Source organism: Triplophysa rosa, linkage group LG22 (assembly GCF_024868665.1).
Source record: "Triplophysa rosa linkage group LG22, Trosa_1v2, whole genome shotgun sequence".
Classification (NCBI taxonomy): domain Eukaryota; kingdom Metazoa; phylum Chordata; class Actinopteri; order Cypriniformes; family Nemacheilidae; genus Triplophysa; species Triplophysa rosa.
The window spans coordinates 7,763,935-7,785,149 of NC_079911.1; the positions used below are offsets into that span (position 1 = coordinate 7,763,935).

At 38.1% G+C, this 21,215-nt stretch overlaps 2 protein-coding genes across 2 annotated transcripts; one reads left to right on the forward strand and one right to left on the reverse strand.

Moving 5' to 3' along the window:
- Positions 1–2,817: 2,817 nt before the first annotated feature.
- On the forward strand, positions 2,818–7,277 carry drg1 (developmentally regulated GTP binding protein 1). Its single transcript, XM_057321220.1, has 9 exons — positions 2,818–2,862; positions 3,077–3,200; positions 3,702–3,877; positions 4,154–4,223; positions 4,315–4,484; positions 4,621–4,751; positions 4,836–5,003; positions 5,551–5,673; positions 6,229–7,277. Exons 1-9 carry the CDS (start codon positions 2,824–2,826, stop codon positions 6,326–6,328), a joined length of 1,101 nt encoding a protein of 366 aa, XP_057177203.1. The 5' UTR covers positions 2,818–2,823; the 3' UTR covers positions 6,329–7,277.
- Positions 7,278–12,575: 5,298 nt separating this feature from the next.
- Positions 12,576–20,377, reverse strand: stard7 (StAR-related lipid transfer (START) domain containing 7). The gene is made up of 8 exons (XM_057321815.1): positions 19,131–20,377; positions 18,396–18,556; positions 18,017–18,066; positions 17,705–17,815; positions 15,533–15,615; positions 15,354–15,453; positions 15,187–15,271; positions 12,576–15,055 (listed from the first exon to the last, which is right to left on the reverse strand). The coding sequence occupies exons 1-8, from the start codon at positions 19,586–19,588 to the stop codon at positions 14,889–14,891; spliced, it is 1,215 nt and encodes a 404-aa protein (XP_057177798.1). The 5' UTR covers positions 19,589–20,377; the 3' UTR covers positions 12,576–14,888.
- Between the last annotated feature and the right edge of the window lie 838 nt (positions 20,378–21,215).

Consider the following 21,215-nt stretch of genomic DNA (forward strand, 5'->3'; position numbering starts at 1 on the left):
TCACATCCATAAGCTTGAAATAATTGCCCCATTTTTAAATACATTGTGTCAGATGAATTGATAAGGTGGATGAAGCTTAAAGGTAAATTAAAACAAAAATACTAATTATGTACGGACTTTCTCTTTAAAGAAAACAGACCAAAATAAAATGCTCAAATCATTGTTTATGGATGTGACAGAAACTAACGCTATTGGGGAAACGTGTCAACATAAGAGCAAAAATAAATTTGATGGGTTTTTTAGACCCCATTCCAAGGGACGACACTGTCAGGTTAGCACAGGTTAAGTTAAGTTTTGCAGATAACCAGTGCTAATTAAGTGTAGGCCTAAATATAAATTTGAAACAAAACATAAAAATACATACAGTATCAGAAGTGAGTACACCCCTCACATTTTAGTAAATATTTTATTATATCTTTTCATGTGACAACACTGAAGAAATGACACTTTGCTACAATGTAAAGTAGTGAGTGTACAGCTTGTATAACAGTGTAAATTTGCTGTCCCCTCAAAATAACTCGACACACAGCCATTAATGTCTAAACCGCTGGCAACAAAAGTGAGTACACCCCTAAGTGAAAATGTCCAAATTGGGCCGAACTAGCCATTTTCCATCCCCGGTGTCATGTGATTCTTTAGTGTGTAAGGTCTCAGGTGTGAATGGGGAGCAGGTGTGTTAGATCTGGTGTTATCGCTCTCACTCTCTCATACTGGTCACTGGAAGTTCAACATGGCACCTCATGGCAAAGAACTCCCTGAGGATCTGAAAAAAAAGAATTGTTGCTCTACATAAAGATGGCCTAGGCTATAAGAAGATTGCCAAGACCCTGAATCTGAGCTGCAGCACAGTGGCCAAAATCATACAGCGGTTTAACAGGACAGGTTCCACTCAGAACAGGCCACGCCATGGTCGACCAAAGAAGTTGAGTGCACGTGCTCAGCTTCATATCCAGAGGTTGTCTTTGGGAAATAAATGTATGAGTGCTGCCAGCATTGCTGCAGAGGTTGAAGGGGTGGGGGTCAGCCTGTCAGTGCTCAGACCATACGCCGCACACTGCATCAAATTGGTCTGCATGGCTGTCGTCCCAGAAGGAAGCCTCTTCTAAAGATGATGCACAAGAAAGCCCACAAACAGTTTGCTGAAGACAAGCACACTAAGGGCATGGATTACTGGAACCATGTCCTGTGGTCTGATGAGTCCAAGATAAACTTATTTGGTTCAGATGGTGTCAAGCGTGTGTGGCGGCAACCAGGTGAGGAGTACAAAGACAAGTGTGTCTTGCCTACAGTCAAGCATGGTGGTGGGAGTGTCATGGTCTGCATGAGTGCTGCCGGCACTGGGGAGCTACAGTTCATTGAGGGAACCATGAATGCCAACATGTACTGTGACATACTGAAGCAGAGCATTCTGCAGAGCATCTGGGCCGCAGGGCAGTATTCCAACATGATAACGACCCCAAAAGAAGCTGAGGTTAAAGGCGATGGACTGGCCAAGCATGTCTCCAGACCTAAACCCTATTGAGCATCTGTGGGGCATCCTCAAACGGAAGGAGGAGCGCAAGATCTCTAACATCCACCAGCTCCGTGATGTCGTCATGGAGGAGTGGAAGAAGACTCCAGTGGCAACCTGTGAAGCTCTGGTGAACTCCATGCCCAAGAGGGTTAAGGCAGTGCTGGAAAATAATGGTGGCCATACAAAATATTGACACTTTGGGCCCAATTTGGGCATTTTCACTTAGGGGTGTACTCACTTCTGTTGCCAGTGGTTTAGACATTAATGGCTGTGTGTTGAGTTATTTTGAGGAACAGCAAATTTACACCGTTATACAAACTGTACACTCACTACTTTACATTGTAGCAAAGTGTCATTTTTTCAGTGTTGTCACATGAAAAGATATAATAAAATATTTACTAAAATGTGAGGGGTGTACTCACTTCTGTGAGATACCATATAAACAGATACAGATACATATTTTGGGCACCAAACAGCCTGTAGAGGTAGAGATTTCTTTGGCTATGACTTTATATTGTTTACAAAATCTGACACAGAAAAAATAGGGTTCACAAAACATCTATTTGAAAAATATTTGCTTAGTAGTGTGGTTGGTTATTTTATGAAGAGAACTAAACCTGCTTAAAGGGATAGTTCACCCAAAAAAGACAATTCTGTCATCATTTACTCACCCTCAAGTTGTTCCAAACCTGTATACATTTCTTTGTTCTGATGAACACAGAGAAAGAAATTTGGAAGAATGCTAGCCACTGACATTTCTGGGGCATCATTGACTACTATAGTAGGAATACGAATAGTAGATTTTTTTCTGTTCTGTTTAACACAAAATAAAATATTTTGAAGAATTTAGGAAAGCAAACAGTTCTAGGGCACCTTTGACTATCATTGTAATTTTATACTTTGGCAAAAATGTCAGTTGCATTCTTCCAAATATCTTTCTCTGTGTTCAATCAAACAGAAATGTATACAGGTTTGGAACAACTAGAGCGTGAGTAATTCATGACAGAATTTTACATTTTTGGGTGAACTATCCCTTTAAGCCTACTGTTTTCTTTGACAAAATCCACTCTTTAAATTGGAAATACTCACTCCTTACCAGCAGGCGGCGTCATTTTGTCGGGTATGAGAAGAGCATGTCGAAGCACCGCGAGAAGTGTACAACAAAACCTCGCGAGAGCACCGCGGGACTGTATGGGAAAGCGTGACAGCGGTGTTCAAACGGCCAACGAAGCTTGAGGACTAAATAATAACTCATTGAAACACCATCAACTTTGCTTTATTTTTACACTGTGTGAAGGACCAACGCCAAAATGAGTTTACTACAAAAAATAGCCGAAATCGAGAGCGAGGTGAGTTAACTTAGTGAGGTGTGGAGGAGAGCCATTAGCACATGAGCGCCAAAGCCCATTCAGCGGTAAATCCCGTTTAAAGGATGAACTTGAGATTTAATAAACGAATAAAATCATTTCAGTCGTCCATGTCTATTGTCCAAGAAGACGTTTGCTGTTGTCGTCTTGATCCGTCATTGTAATGGTGTTGTTTTTGTGATGTCACGTTTTGCAGATGGCTCGTACTCAGAAGAACAAGGCCACAGCTCATCATCTGGGTCTGTTGAAGGCAAGACTAGCCAAACTGAAGAGAGAGCTCATCACTCCTAAAGGAGGCAGCGGAGGAGGTCCAGGAGAGGGTTAGTACGGTGCCATCACATTTAGTTGTAGTTACTTTGTCCCTAATACTAATGACTATTGACTAATACTGTCCTCACGAACCAAGTTCCAGATGTAGTCACCCATCATCGCTTCATCCCACCTTCCCTGTGCTACAGACATTTCTAGAATTTTCTGACAGCGACAATTAGAATTTTTTTTTTAAATATGTGAAAGTTTTTGTTTATTTGCAATATACTGTATCATAATTAATGAAATAAGCTCAACATTTACTAGAGCTAAATATAAACAAAAACAATAATGATGCATGAAAATAAATATTACCACAATAATTAGCACCACAGAATTGTACAAGAACTATAAAAAGGTGGGGTCGTAATGCCATAATGTTCGTCATGTCTTAATATGTTTTGGCTGTCATACCTTTAAAACATACATGTATCGAATAAATTGCATTGTGTGGTGGTGGGGTACGTTGACAAGTGATGGATTGTCATTTCTCACTGTTATTTCCATGGCAGGTTTTGATGTGGCGAAAACTGGTGATGCCCGGATAGGTTTCGTCGGTTTCCCATCGGTGGGCAAGTCCACTCTTCTGAGTAACTTGGCTGGGGTGTATTCTGAGGTAGCTGCTTATGAGTTCACCACACTGACAACTGTTCCAGGTGTCATCCGTTATAAAGGAGCCAAGATCCAGGTACATGCAATTGCTCATTATACACCACAAGTGACTGTATACGGCAGTGTTCATGTGTAAAATTTGTGGGTTCAGTTCTCAGGGATCATGCATTATGATAAATGATATACCTTGGCTTGAATACACTGTAAGTTGCTTTGGCGAATAATGTATGCCAAATGCATATGTATGTTTTCTGTCAGCATTTTTGTGTGATCGCTAGACTCTATGCTTTAGTAATTGTGGCTATTAAATTACACAGTTGTAACAGTGATGTATTGATTTTGTGTTTTTTAGCTTTTGGATCTCCCAGGTATCATCGAGGGAGCCAAAGACGGCAAGGGCAGAGGGCGACAAGTTATTGCTGGTAATTTAAGTGACAGACTCGTTCTAGTCTCCTGTTTTATGCCAGTCACATCTTTTCTCTGATCTCAGTGTTCCTCTCATCTTGCCAACAGTTGCTCGCACTTGCAATCTCATCCTCATTGTCTTGGATGTTTTGAAGCCTCTTGGGCACAAGAAACTCATCGAGCATGAGCTGGAAGGTTTTGGCATCCGTCTCAACAAAGAACCACCAAATATTGGCTTTAAGAAGAAAGACAAGGGAGGAATCAACTTCACTGCCACTGTAAGACATTGTGCATTTAAAGGGACAGTTCACAATTAAAAAAAAAACTTTTATTTGCTATTCTTTCTTTTATAATTTACAATTCATTTTAAGTTAAATTGGCAGTAACAGTTGCGGTCATGTTTCTGTTTCTCAGTGTGCCCAAAGTGAGCTGGACGGAGAAACGGTGAAAAGCATCCTCTCAGAATATAAGATTCACAACGCAGATTTAACTCTACGAAGCGACGCCACCGCAGATGACCTCATTGATGTGGTGGAAGGAAACCGGTAAGACCATATCCAGTTTAACCTACATCTTCAGTATCACACTGGAACTCTTGGATCTAACACGGTTCTTATTGTCGTCACCAGGGTTTACATCCCCTGCATTTATGTCCTAAACAAAATCGACCAGATTTCCATTGAAGAGCTTGACGTCATCTACAAAATCCCTCACTGCGTGCCAATCTCGGCTCATCACCGCTGGAACTTTGATGACGTGCTGGAGAGGATCTGGGACTACCTGCATCTAGTGCGCATGTGAGTCACACACTCCGATGCTAATGCAGTGTAACCTGAAATAAATCAAATTAGTTTAGTGTTGATATAAAATCATTTGCTGTACACATTTAGGATACTGCAACGTTGGTGTTCATTTGCAATTGTATTTGTTTCTTATGTGAAACATTTGATCTCATTAAACGTTTGATCTTTTTCACCCCAAAATTGAATAAACACTAAAATGATCAATGAAATTGTACATTTTGCTTGAAGAAACTAAGAATTGCCTGTTTTTAGAACAAATACGAATTTTTTGTTTAAATAGGGAATGGGAAATGCTTTCATTTTTCGTTTATCTCTCCCCCCACACTTCCCAATTTACATTATTGTATTATTCATTATAGTTGGATGTGTTATTCTGCCTTTTAAAGAAATTAATTCAATGCAATTTTTGACTGTACCATGGAAATATAGTACATTACAATAATGAGAATCTAATGTCTAGTGCTCACTGCCAGACTTATTAGAGTTTACAAATATGCATTACATGTTGAATAACCCACAGCTTAATGTTTATATTTTGCAGCTACACAAAACCAAAAGGACAGCTTCCCGATTACACATCACCAGTTGTTCTGCAAGACGGCAAGACATCTGTCGATGATTTCTGCTTAAAGATTCATAAAAACCTCATCAAAGAGTTAAAATAGTAAGTCACGACTTCATTTCTGATTCATTTGACAATATTGAGGCATTACAGTGCAACACGGTGTGAGCATGATTATATATTTTTCTAATGTTGTGCGTCATTGTTACTTTGTTTTGAGATTCATGGATTGAAATTCGCACTAGAGAACGGTTCTGATGTCATTACAGCATTGGTTATCTTTATTTTTTACACACAAACACAAGATTCTGAGTTCCAAGTTTAGTACAGTGCGTTACATCTGTTCCAGCTGCAAGCAGTGAAGATATGAAGTTTATACTATAAGATATATTTTTTTCATGCATTTATTTCTTGTTTTAACAATCAGTTTTTTATAGTCTCCTTTTTTTGTAAAGAAACACAAATGTACCTATTTGTACATAAACGTAGGACCAAAAGAATCTAAAAATGACATCTGAAAGGTTGAAGGGGATTTTAATAGAAGAATAAAAATCCTTTGAAATTAACAGAACATTCCGTTTTAAAGCTGTGTAAGACATTTATAAACTACTATTGTGTTGAAACGTGCCTAGCGTCATCACTCTCCTCTCTCCGCAGTGCGTTGGTGTGGGGGTCTTCGGTAAAGCACAACCCGCAGAAAGTCGGCAAAGACCACGTGATGGAAGATGAGGATGTGATTCAGCTCGTGAAGAAATAAAAAGACTCTTGTGTTTTGCATGATCATTACACTTCAAATAAGAAGCTATAAGACATTTCCAAATGCCCTGAAGGTTCCCACGACACCCTTCCTATTTTTGGCTTTCATTTCAGGACACAGAGTATGACTGTAAGTCACACATTATCTGACTCATTTTGGATCGACATCAGAAATTATTTGAATGCAGAATAGAATGTAATGTGTAGTTTTTGGCTGAAAACATTAAATAAAACTCTGAAATGAAAATCTACACAAGTCTGTATGTGACACTGATGTATGATGCAACAGATTTGCTCTGATAGGAGTCTTGCCATTGAGTTTTCAGCATCATTTAGCGGTTGACAAGGAATTATTGAGATGTCTAGTCCCCATATGGTTACTCTACTAGTCATGTGACTGTGTATAACACCCTCCCCCTCTCTGAGAATCAATCACTCGGATAACCAGGCCACTTAGAGGATGAAATGGATAGGGAATAATACACACCCAGTCAAAAGCACTGATGCCCTTAATCTGCCCCTCTCACTAGGGACATTCGACATTATGCGTGAGGGGAGCAAGACCACCCTCAGGTTAATCAGCCAAAAAGCCTCTTTTCTTGCCTTATGGTTTTGGGCTGATAGGAATTCAACAGTGCTTTGTTTTTTAGTTGTAGGTTGCCTGTCTATATTGTAATATTTAGAGTCAAGAAATCTACATGATTTTTTACTTATTGAAGGGATTATTTACACAGAAATTAAAATTCATTTATTCACCCTCATGTCTTTCTAAACCTGTATTACTTCATAAACACCGCATATGACTGCAGAACACAAAAGAAGATATTTTGAATAATGTTAACAACCAAACAACACTGACCTCATTGAATTCTATTGTATTGACACAAACCCACAGAAACATTTACATTACAGAAACATTTCGTAAGACATCTTGTCTTGTGTTCCAGAAGAGAGAGATACAAACAGGTTTTAAATTATATGAACGTTAATAAATGTTAACAGAAATTTTATTTTGGGGTGTACTGTCCCTTTAATCTTGGTTCATTTTAATGTATAAATATATGACTGCTTAATGTTGGTTAAATTAACAAATGGTAAAGTCTAAAAAAAAGAATTTCTTGTTGAGAAAATAGTCTTCATTTTTAGTACAAATATAAAAAAATCTTGAATCAAGACACATTTACTTGACAAGGAAAGTGCTCAGAATAAGTCTTGTTTTATAGAAGAAATATAAGAATGAAGTATGTTTGTTTTAAACAAAAAGCAAAAGAATCAATGGGGTAAGAGAAAATAAACTTCAATTGGGTTTTTTTCATTGTATCTTGATTTAAGCATGTTCTTTATTTGTACTAGAACAAAATACAAAATCCACTAGTAATTCAAAAGCAGTTCATTAGTAAGAAATCATTAATTTCTTGTGTATATATGTGGAAATTAGAATTAGTCCAGATTAATGTTGTTAAAAAATATTTTCATTTTTAGCTAATAATGTTCATGGTAAATATTGTCTTATCCAAAATGTAGCATCTTATTTTAAAGTGTTATACATTTTTGTGTTCATTTTTAAAAGAGGAATGGTGTGTAGAAATTCTGAGTGAGTGTAATCTGTAAAAATAATTCTTTAAAAATCCTGCTGCAGTCATCACGAGACAGAAAAAAGACAGTTTATTTGCAAAAACAGAGAAAATCATGTTTTTTATTATGTTATCATGTTTTTATTGTGTTAGTTGTATTTTTTAAGTTATCATTACTAAACCAAATTGACCCAACTGCAGTTTGAGTTGTCTGTTTTTGCAAATGAACTCTGCAGAAATTCAAGTTTAAGTTATCCTGCAATAACCTAGGTCGCACTGCTCACGACAGAAAAACACAAGAGTTCATTGGCAATCTGCTGTATGTACCTGTAATAAAACCAAGTCTTTCCTCAAATACATTTCAAAAGATAATACCTTACAGGCCTAAGAACAGGAGATGCTTTGGACTTTTTATTGGCATTCTCATCTTTAAAAATAACGCGTACGTAGCGCAAACAATTTCCAATTTGTACATAAAAACTGCATCACAAAACCTCATACCAGTGACCTTGTTCAGAAAACAACGAATGTCTTAGATTATATGAGATAAATAACGTCCCAAAGTAAAGGATCATTAAAGATGTACCAAGTCACCAATGAGAATGTAAAGCATGGCCTCAGCAGAAAAGTAAAATGTACTATGGATGTTCGATACTGCTGGGGTTACTGGGTTCATTGGGATGAGATGGAGGCAAATTCAGCCTCTGCTCCGAGTGTGTTTTTTTAGACAGTAGGGACGTATGCCAATGGCAGAGTATCGCTAGTTGCCCAACAAGCTCCGCCCTTCCCCCACCCATCATCCCCTGCTGCACTTTCCCCTGTAAATTATAGCAGCACTTTAGCTAATGAAAGAGTTGAAGTCCGAGCACTAATAAAAGCCATTAAGTGAATAAAGCTCTTCCCCCTCTAACAAAATTAAAGAATTTCCCCCCTCTCAAGAGGGAGGACTCTGTATTAATATTTATGAATTGCGGAACTGGACCCTCGACCCTCTCCCAATGACAAGTACCCTGGCCCACACCACCCAACTTCTCCTCGGTAACCCACCTATCCTGGGTGAAATTGCATGACCCCCCCGTGAGGTGGAGGGAGGGGCGGAGTATGGGGGGGTTTGGAGGAGAGACATCCTGGACAGTTTGCCTTCAGTCCGACTAAAACAAGTCCAGTCCAGATGGCCAGCTCTGAGCAGCAGCACCGTTTCGCCCTCAACACTCTCAACCGATCTTAGTCGCCAACGGGGCAAGAGCGAGATGCATCGGGCGAGGCGTTAAGATTTGCTTTGAGGACGTCCATCCTTGTGGTAACCTGTTGGATGCAAGTTGAGGTGAGAGCACCAAATATGTTCGGCTGTTGAATGTCTAACTTTTGCCTTCTCGCAGAGGAACGCTGACTTTTGAAACCCTCTGAAAAAAGAAATTTCCAGGTTAATTTAAGACAAGGGTTGGGTTTGTCCATATTTTGACCCAACCATGGGTTAAAGCAATCCACCGTTTATTTTAGAATATAATTAGTTGAAACCGCAGTTTTATTCAAGTTCAAGAATTTCTTTGCTCATTTTGAGTTTTCTTGGCGAGATATCTTTTCAATCAACCAAGAATTTTGAAAGTTGTCGTTCGCAAGAACAAACCATCTGGGTAAGACGTAGTGTTTAGTCTAAATTTGTAAGACAAGTCTTGTAGGACAGACTTGAGAGATGTGATAACACCAAACATACCACACAACAGTGGCGTAGACTGTGCCATTCCATTCCAACTGTTTCATCTTTTCAGCTGTTCTCTCTGGTGCCATCCATTCTCCATCCTAACATCTCAGACCATCATCCTAAATAATGTTTGTTTCCTCCCATCTCATCATGCTAAGTAGTTCAGTTGTCTGACCTTTAGAGTTGATTAGCGAACCCATTTTTACCATTCCCGCTAAAATGCCCCGTGGGACATGGCAAGTACTAGGGTAATTAGATTATCCACCAGATGGATGAGTAGATTGTAAGACAGGTTCTCTGGAGACGTTTTTCTTCAGAAAACATTTCCATAATTTTACAGAAACAAGTTTAGAATTTGCATTTTTGCGGGGCAGATGTAGTTCCAAAAAGATCCAAAATTAGGAACAATGGTGGTTGAGCAAAATAAACATAAAAAAGCGGTAATATTACGGCAGCTGGTGTCCCTGAAAAAAAAGGTAAAAAAACATAACATATCATAAAATGTACATGTTAATCATGTTATTAACACCAAACATGTAAATTTCCAGTAAATTTCCGATTTTTACCGCATTTCAAATGGTCAAGCCAACAATTTTCTTCTGCTTAAATGCTATTGATGTCCCTTAACAAGACAACCATTGCGCAAACAAACTCTATTTCTATAGATTTCCTGAAAAATCTCCCAACAATTGAATTCTAAACTTATTTGATTACCGAAACCACTCATCTGTCAACCACATCCTAAATTTCCATTTCATCATTTAACAGAAACTTTAGAAAATCGAAAGCTTTGTCGACCGGCCGACAGACGTAGATGGTAGTGTGGCGTACGATTTTCGCAGGGGGTGGGGTTTGTCGCAGTTTTTGCGCAGAAAGGGCGGTGCCCACGTATCTCTGCAGTGAGAAGGCGACCTATGACTAATCTTTTCGTTTTTTTAATTTTGCAGACATCCTTAGTCGCAGTCTATCACGAACACCTTTCCACCGTCTCTCATTGTGTGAGACACAGTCACTCTTAGTCGTCACCGACAAAGATCTCTGTGATGCCCATCTCTTCAGACCAGTTTTGGGGACCTGAATACAGTCCCGAAGACAATAGATGGATGGTAGAAGTAGACTCTGTGTCAACTCGTTCATTTGATAGTCTTTTTGAAATGACTTAACCTGGTGATATGACTTCTACCTCAAGAAGACATGGAGCCGTGACCTGTTCCCAGACTACAACCGTTTTCTTTTGCGTAAACCTGCCTTGTCTGACTGATTCAGATGTTTCTCCTGACTGGATTTTTTTTTGCCCAGGACACCATTGTGCTTGATCTAACCATGCAGTTCCCTTTCTGTCCATGGTTGTGCCAAGCACTTTGGTGACTTGTGTGCATTTTCTTCCGTTGCACTTTCCTTACCCTTCGTTTTCTTTTTCATCCCTGAGTGAAATCTGCCGTCTATCGCAGTGTAATATTTGTTGTGCTAAAGCATTTAATGAATAAAAAACCAAGACCCTTGTGTTGTTTGGTTTGTTAAATATATTAAGGGTGTAACATTTTCACAGACGTAGGAAAAACAGTGGAATGGACCTTTACATTCTTGTTGTTGCCACACAAAACATCCTCAACAAAGCTGAAATCTTGGCATGTGAAGTATGAAAATACGAAGGTACATAACCACTATAATTATTGGGAGAACATGACCCTTCCAATATTCTTAGTGGGTTTTTCAATAGCAGATTCTTACATTTTAATATTCGTTCCATGTCCAATCTGGACATTTGGATATATCCTTGAAAGTTTCAACTTATGAAATGGTTAAAGATGATAAATCGTGCACAGGAACCAACATTTCACATAAATGTCAGGGCTACAAGACTTGTTTGAGTAAATCTAATCTCAGACGCAGTCGGGAGGTCATGGGTGGGGTTTACCGCAGAGTGGCACTCACAGTCAACCATCTTGAAAAATAAACCACCCTGCTTTCCCATCACAGGCCATTCTAGGTTGCGCGGCTCAAAGTAATGAACAGCGCTTTGATTTTGAGGTCCAAGTGTCTGCGCACATGTGGCTAGTGTTGAATTGAATTTGGTTACAAACATTTTATAATTGTATGTGCCGCTTTGTGAAGCTTTTGAAAACTGAAGCAAATTGTTGCCGATTCATAGATCTGCTAAGAAAGATGCATAGAATTGAATGAATCTGTAACTATAAATGCAATTTATCAGTGAATGCAATGAACGATTAAAGCCAATGAAAATACACTCTCAATAAAAAGTGACCATTTTTTCATTGTCAATATATTAACCTATAGTCACCCCTTTAGTACAAAAAGAATATTTATCCGTAACTACACTTCAAACACCACATTCACTGTGACGTATTGTTTTTAAAGGGATAGTTCACCCAAAAATGAAAATTCTGTCATCATTTCCTCACCCTCTTTTCAAACCTATGACTTCCTTTCTTCTGCAGAGCACAAAAGAATATATTTTAAAGAATGTTGATAACCAGCACCCATTCACTTAGGTTTTGTGTCCCTACAATAGAAGTGAATGGGTGCCGGCGCTGTTCAGGTACAAACTTTCTTCAGAATATCGTCTTTTGTGTTCTGCAGAAGAAAGTCATACAGGTTTGAATTGAGAAGAGGGTGAGTAAATGATGACAGAATTTTCATTTTTGGGTGTACCATCCCTATAAGGCCAAATGTTTTAACAATGCACTACATTATCTACACCATTACAAATCTTAATATTTTAATCACTTGATGTTTTCAAAATAACCCCAACATGCATATAACAGGATTTTGACATAATTCTAAAAAAACTGCATAGTCTGGGATGAGCTATGTGTATAATATCATATTTGTCGGTTTTTGTTTTAACGATTAGAACAAAACTAACAATTTACTGTAAAAACAACTAAGGTCAATACTGTATAACTACATTTACATTATAAATACAATGACACAGAACTCAGAAATGAATTGAATTCATTTTATTATCACCAATTAGTGAATTACATGATCGATTTCACATTAGAGCAAAAACCCTCATGCTTTAAACTGTATCTACTCACTCATTCATAAATGATTCCAGCCTTAATTCACTCGAGATTACAGCCGAACAATTCTAGAATGTCATATAGTAGAAAATGTGAAAAAGCAATCAAGAGCATTAAACTGCAGTTGAGTCACGTTTCATTGTGCCATAAGATGATTTAACTATTAAATCATAAGCAGACTTTTCTCTAACATCAATGAAATGCACTTCAGTGTAGTATTACAAATGTAAGATCTCAGACAAGGTTCAGGTAATAAAAAATAAGCTGAATGCATTAATCATGCTCAACAATCATTTTCGGGATAAGCAGACAAACATTAAATGGTTATTATCTGTCTGTTGATAAACTGATACTGTTATTTTTTGCTATGGTTCTTCAGAATGATGCAAAATGACAAGGTTCCTATTTAAACCCTTGACTGAGACCAATGACACTGCCATCACAAGATCCATCGTGATAAAATGTATTCAAGCTTTTAGTGTCTCAAATACAAAAAGGAACGACAAAATTTGCAAAAAAGAGTGTCTTTTTGCAACTTTTTTCTTGAATATGATGTAAACGGGCCACAAAAATGTTCCAGCCGCTTTTATAATGAAACCCAATAGAACAGTTGGCAAACAGGACCATGACTGGAAATTGTCAATTTAAAATACAAAAAAAGAACACAAAAATGTTTGCTCACACATAACGGCACAGCAAACAAATGGTTATCTATGCTTTTAATAAACAGCAGATGGTTGAGTATATAGAAATCGCACTCATTTTGTAATTCCTAACAATAAATCATAATCACTGGCGCAACTCGTCATCTTTTGTCATTTAAGTGCAACTCATATTTATTTCTGTAAGTATGGCCTTTTTACTACTACAATCATAATAAACTGTTCACGAACCACTCTTGTAATCTAATATAACGTTCAGGAATTGGTCATGCCAAGTGCTAACTAAGGACGAATTGAGGACAGCTACACAAGATTTGCACAAATCCTCAAAGTAAAATCTGACCTTGAGACTTAACAGCCCTCGAGCCGTCTTCATTTTCAATTCTCCTCTGCAGACATCACAGGACAACAAAGGCCAAAATCAATTTGCCGTGTACTTCTGAATTTCCTTCGATGATTTACGTAACCTTGATTCTGGCTTGTCATGCAAATGAAGTACTGCTGTAACTTGAAGAATGCTTTGACACAAATCAATGTAAAAGCTCATAAACTGAGACTTAAATATTTCGATTTGAGGACCACGAGTTAATTTGCGAGCAAATATTGTAAAATATCAAATGACTTACTTTCTGCATCATCTGACTAAAGTTAATTCATTCGTGTCTATCAGAATACTGAATCTCATTGAAGAAGACTGTACCAATTCATTTTTGAACAAGGTATTTTTTGTTATCTTTATGCATAAACGTGTATAACACACCGAACACTCCCCTTCCAGTGGGTTCCCAGACACAAAAATCCCCAAACTTGCTCTTGCACAACAGCTGCTGAAGCCTCAGTGTGTGCCAACTTAAGTGTCACTTTCTCTACAGAGTCAGTCGCCATCACCGATTTTCAAAATGTGATGTGTAGCAGACAGATGCTGAGATGAGAGTAGAAAAAACTTCAGACAGCCCTCGACAGCGCAGGAGGAAGCCAAGCCTGCTAGTGAGGATGTTGCGGTTGCCATAAGACACGCCTCTCTGTTGTTTCCACAAGAGGTATCAGTGATCCCGTGAAGGCTGTTTTGGGTTTTACTGCCAGTGAACGTTCTCACACACACACGTAACAGGGTTTTTAAGTCTGGTTCTGCTCTAGGCATAAAATCACAGTATAACCTAGAGAGATCCACCACAAAGGAAAACCGTGGCTTTGCGTCAACTTCCTGAACTTGAGATTGCACGCTATGGTTTTTCCAAACTTGAACGTCTTCGAGTACCTCGACCTCACGCTCGATTACAATGATGCGTGTAAAACGTAAAGGAAAATGCTGCTTTGGCAGGATCGTCTTCAATTAATAGATGTTTGTAATGTTTGTCACTCAGCAGTTTGGCTTAGATGCACTCTAAAGAGGAAGCAAACTAACACTGCAAAAACTGGGTGACGTAACCAAGCGGTAGAATATCTGGTGCAGGCCAGGTCAAATGGCAAACAAAAAAAAAAACTGTGAAGAGACGTTTTGAATTTCTTTGTGCCTTCTCTTACAGACCCTACAAGCAAGAATGTTGTTTTGGGTCACATATCCAGTGGCTCTTGCTCAGGCGTAAATCTGGTTTGGGCCGGCAGTGTGAGTGTTGTCAGCACCTAGTCGTTCCTGCGTGATTTGAGACGGTTTGACAACGCTGACGTAGTCGTGGACACCCACATTCATGTTTTTAGCTCTGAGAGCAGCAGTGTGCAGCTTCTCAAGGAAGTCCGGCATGCCTGTGGGACAAAGCGGAAGTTGACAATTGACCTATCAAACTCCATACCGTGATTGTATAATAAGCCAATGAAATGAAACATCAATTCTTAAAAAGAAATTCTCTATTTTGACTATAAGAACGATGGCTCACCGCTCGATACCATCCAGCTGACGCAGTAGCGTGGAAACACTGTCTGAGGGTCATCGCTGTAAGTCAGCAGGTAGTCAAAGCCATTCTGTTAAGACATGATCACTAGTTTAATCTCTGCATACTACGACCAAAACCAGACGGATTGACACACAATTTCCTATTCTTACCTCATCGAATGACCTGTGTGGCCGGATGACCATCTTAGACTGGTAAGAATGAACACGGACAAATTCCTGAATCTCAGGGACACTGGGGTGTTTAACAGCTCTGAGGATAAACAGAAGGCAATATATCAACCACCATTTAATGCTAAACAAAGTAAAGCATTTAAAATGGCAAGTCTTACCTGGAGACTAAAATCATCAGGTTATTCTCCATGTCGACGTGATAGCGGCGCATATATACGTAATCTCTGGAGTACATGGGATACTGCAGGGGAAAGGTCACCAAAATGATCAGATGTTTAAAGGTACAGGTCACCCAAAGCTACATTTTAGGGTTGTTAAACGATTAAAGCGATATTTCAGAGGCAAAACTAAATTTCCCCACGTTTTACTCACCTTCAAGGCATCCTGACTGAATATGACTTATAGTAATGCAGTCGGAGTTATAATACCACGTATCATTTTTCTTCCAAGCGGTAGAACGGGAGTGAATGGGGGGCAATTTTTTGAAGCTCCAAAAAATGCATCCATCCAGACCTCTGGTTTACGCGCAGCCGAGGGATAACGGAAGCTATAGACATCAACGTTAATAGCGCTCTCAATATGGATGTTTCTCTTAAACGAACGCATTGATTCGCTTCAGACGACCTGTGTTAAGACCACGGAGCCGTGTCGAGCAGTTCTTTGATGGATGGATGCACTTTTTGGCGCTTTAAAAAATTGCAACAAGTGAATGTTTTGTATGGGCAAGTGAGAGAGAATTTTACTTGGAAAAAATAATAACAGTGCTACGAAAAAAATCAGTCTGTGCTAAGAATAATAAGAGGTGCATTAGACAGATCTGCGTGTTTGTGTGAATTGCGTTTGTCTTGGTTGTGCGTGACAATAATCAATGGCGCAGCGCATTGAGTCCATATAACTAGATTGAAATATGTCGTCTGGCTGTTCTGCGTCGTCTGAGTGAATGAGGTGCACAGATTAACATACTACACGAGTGATGGTCGAGGATTTGTCTGCGTCTGCACTGTATGAGGATATGAACACATGAACTTCATCTCCAGAGTTGCTCTGAGAGTTTATTTTACAGGCATTTTACTGTTTGAGTGAAGCTATCGCCAAACACACTAAAACTCGAACGTCTTCCGGACGACCCGTCAAAATAAAAGTCCCGTTAACTTGAACACTCAGACGAAAAAAATACTGTAGTTCTTGCTAAAGGAAATTGTAGTACCCTTGTAGTAAATTGATAAACTGTAGTAAACACTGTAGTATGGTTAAAAACACTACATTATCTAGGAATTTTACTGCAGTGTACTATAGTAAATATCACTATAGTATACTACAGTAATTTATGTGGACAAATACACCTCTATTGCAAAGTAAAAAAATGAAATACACAGAACTTAGAAAAAATAAAACAAATTTAGGTAAACTTAAAATTATACGGTCCTAATTTATCCATCTGTATGTAACATTAATGTCATTTTTAAGTTATCTGCCGATTCATGTGATGAACTGCACTTGCATATTTTTTTAAATGATGACAACAGATGTTTTATACTTATACTACAACTGTTTGGCCTCTGTAGCACCAGTGCTATGTGCAATAAAAAGGTAACGTACAGCCCTGACACTAATAATAATAACTGCTTGCCTTTCTTCTATAGTATTCATAGAGAGTATTAACAAATTTAGGTGACTGCAGCGGACACTAGATAACACGTTTATAAGCTAATTTGACCAATCAGGATCCGAAACGATTATATTGACACTTCAAATGAAATATCATTTTTTTATGTGTGAATGACAAATTTACCACATGACGATGCTTAATGTCAAGCCCTGCTTAAATTATAAATACATTTATTGGTTTTTATTTTTTCTTAAATATATGTATGTGTTCATAAATACAAAATTAATATGCACACTTCAAGACACATTATGTAAGCACACACTTTTATTCTGGATGCGATTAATTACGATTAATCATTTAACAGCCCTGCTCAAAACAAAAGGAGAATCTCTAAGAAACAAAAGTCATGTGCAACTTTATGATTTTGTGGTGTATTTTTTGATAGACATGATTAATATGAACCTTCATAATATGGAATAAATCTATGTGAGGTAAAATGTGTGGGTGAATTTCTCCTTCAACAGGTTTGAAATTCCACGACACAATTGAATCCAACGCAACAAACTGATGAAACATGACGGAAAGAAGATTAAGCTTAAGAAAGGCTTTTACATCTTCTGCCAGCTAGTACTAGAATACACTACAGTTATTTCAACTACGATCAGTCCATTGAACTCAGTCCATTGAAACTCATGTGTTCTTTCTATGACAACACGCTTACCGGAAAATGTGTCGCCCAATGAACGACCTCACTGCCTGTATTGACATCCCGGTCCACCACTTCCAATTTAATAACCAGTGCGTCCCACTTCTTCCTGTACTCTGTATCCAACTGGAGCAAAGGGAAACATTTGGGAGACGAGGTCTTACACGTGTCTACACCGGATGCGACAGGCGCCAAATCCCGTGTGGACAAAATGTTTTAACTTTCATGCAACTTTAGAAAAATGCACATCAACAAGTGCAAGTGATGTTTGCATGTGCTACAGAAAGAATACTATTATATTATGAAATCTTACAAAACAATTAGTACCTGTACGTTGAAGAATTGCCTGGGAGTGACATCCGTATATGAACCAAACACTGGAAAGAGAGGAGTAAATAAAATATATTGTTTCTATAGTATTATAATGTTGATGATCTAAATTCCATATCATATTATTTGTTACAGGTATTTCTAACTATTTGTTTATTTTTCATCAACCGTTTCATTTTAAAGGGCTGGGTTTACTAAGATCAAGTAAGAAGCATTCAGCATTCATACAGAGTGTACATCTTCCGAAACAAATTTTGAAGTACTATTTATGTTATGTACAGCATTTGCTGTGCAAAGGCCATATGTTCGAGCTTAAATGCACTCAAAGTCACTTCAGATGAAAATGTTAAGTGTGCATTTACTATTTGAAACTTACCTCTATATTCAAAGAGATGACTTCCCTGGATAGGTCTCCTCCACACTTTAAAGTTTTTCTTATCGATTACCACATCCCAGCCGGGATCTGCAACAACAGACGTCTTTGGGGATTCGCTCAGCCCTGTCACAGCCTCCAGTGCTTGCAGCTCCCATGCACACCTACACAACACAGAACACGGTGACTTACAAAATAAAAAAACACCTAGATCACATTACCAAGGAGCATATTTTTGCACTCACTGTCACGTGTTTTGTGCAACTAAGCATTTTAATCCTATTTCTCATCTAAATTTCCGTCACTGTTATGCATCTGGACTGCAAACATTCTCAGTGTTGATTCTCAACACAGCATTTTTACTCTGTTACTTAAATTAAAGCCAATGCAATAACCGTAACGCATAAATGCAGTACAATCTAATTTTACAGTATTGAGGAAAATCAATTGTAATAAAAATAATGTCATATCCAAATCTCAATCATACATAAAAAGGTTTTATTTTCTTGAATCGAAATATCATTTATTTCGTTGAATTTTATAATATAAGGATAATACATGACCTACACGTGTATGAGAAAAGTCATACCCAAACACATACTTGAATACTATAAAACATAAAATATATATATTAAAATAATACTTGAATCAATTAAATATACAATAAGGGTTGTTTATTAAAAATTATGTTAAATGCTTAAATTCGCAAAACAATCAATAATGCGGTGAGGTGCAAACCTTCTCAGCTCCTCATCTCGAATCTTCTCATCCTCCCACATGAAGACTCCAGCCAGGGCTGCTATGAGTTTTCCAGCGCGCGTGTGTTTGCTCTGCAGGCGTCGCCATATGCTGCCCACGAGTGTCCACCTGGTTCTCTCGGAGTAAAGGTTTGAATACAGCTCTCCTATTTGAAAAGCCCTTCTCAGCCTCTGGCCTGTCACGAAACTACAGTGGTTTGCAAATATAGACAAGAGTCTCTCTTTCTTCTTCTCGGAGGCCAGTTTGCTGGTTCCTCTTCCTGCCTTCTGGAGCCATGACAGGAGCAGGCCCACGCGCTGTCCCATCCACGAGAAAGTCCAAGATCTGCTACTTGTTTTTGCAATCTCACCACTGTAGTTACAAGTACTTAAACTCTGGAGTCGAAAAGCTCTTGCTCCTATGTTGCACAACGGTCGATGCTGGACGGAGGGGAACATCTTTGTATCCTATGACCAAGTACTACGCACTCTCGCTATGAGGATTTGACTTTCTGATTGCAAGTGCTGACTTCGAATTAAAACCTTTTGAACTATCATATGATAAACGCTTTGCTATACGAATACGTTTCCATGTGGCGCTGGCATGTAGATAACAAGTGCAACCCAATGTCAAACATGCACGAGCAGTTATTTTGCTGCAATGTAGCTGGCCACAGTTCTGTTTGCTTTATTTGGCATATGAAATGCACGAGAGAAAATCAATTCTAAAAACGTTCATATTTTAAGACGCTATCGTAATCTCAACTAGATGAACAGACAGTTTGACATTTGCCAGTGTAACGTTAAACGGATCAACAAGACTCACGTTAGCTAGCCAGTTATCAACGCAGAAAAGCAATCTCGACAACTGTAAATAAATCAATCGAAATAATAATAATATCCTTAACGACGTATCATAGACAATATTTCTTAACAGCCAAATATATTATCATGTTACGTTTGTTAAATTAATCTTAATTTAATTCTCCTGCGTTAGCCTCATGTCCACACGCCTCTTCTTTAGTTGAGAGTAACGCCTGTTCGCCACGCCTACTTTAATATATGAGAGTTTCTATTGGTGCCCCCTTACGTCTTGTGTGCGTCTGTAAATGTAATTGGGCGTTACTGTTGTCTGTTTTCGTTGGTCTCCACCTCGAATCAACCAGCATGTTTGCATGACTCACCTTAAGTCAACCCATGCTAAAAGTCCTCTACAACTTTAAGGTTAAAGAGGGTTAACATGTGTCTGCTCCATGTTGTGAAGATAAAATTTCTTTAAAAAAAAGTTTATTTTAGACAGTGAATATTATTAAGATAAGTATGTATGTACTTTACGTTAGTACTTTAAAAAGTTTAGTTACGCCTCATTGTTTGTTATTAGCCTACTGTTTTTCCCACATTTTAGAACAATACCAAAGTCATTAAAACTTGGTGTGTGAGTTGTGTAGTGACCAATAATGCTAAACAAATAAAACTATATAAATAATATGTTAACAATGAATATTTATTTAGAAGTTAGGCACTTTTTGCCTAGATAACAAATAGACTTTCTACAGTTTCATGCTCAATCATGCTTTTAAAACAGTATTGATGGCAGTGTTCGTTTTCTGACTATTAGTGGCTATTTTTGTGCTTAAGTTTTTTCCGTCTAGATTTTGTTAAAAAATGTATGTATAGACATTATAACTACAATAACTAATTATAACTAATGTCTAATTTATATGAGTTGTTTAAACATTTAATTCCAAAGGTTTTTACAATCATAATGAAAATAATGTTTTAAACCTTTTCACTGGTAGTGCATATATATATAATAACACGAAGTTCATAATTACATTTTTGCAATTAAGGTAATGATTACAGACAGCTACATACACAGGGAGTGGATATTTATACCTTTTTTTCTTTTTTGTTCTCCTGTTCTTTGAGTAACAAATCCTGGACAAAAATTCCAACTGACATTTCAGTCAGTATCGGCTGTGGCCACATGGGGGCGTTATAGCATAGTTTGCATTACCCTTAATAGTGCTTCATTTGAGCAAGTGTCGTGTTCCTAATTCCGATAATACACCATAAAACATTTAAT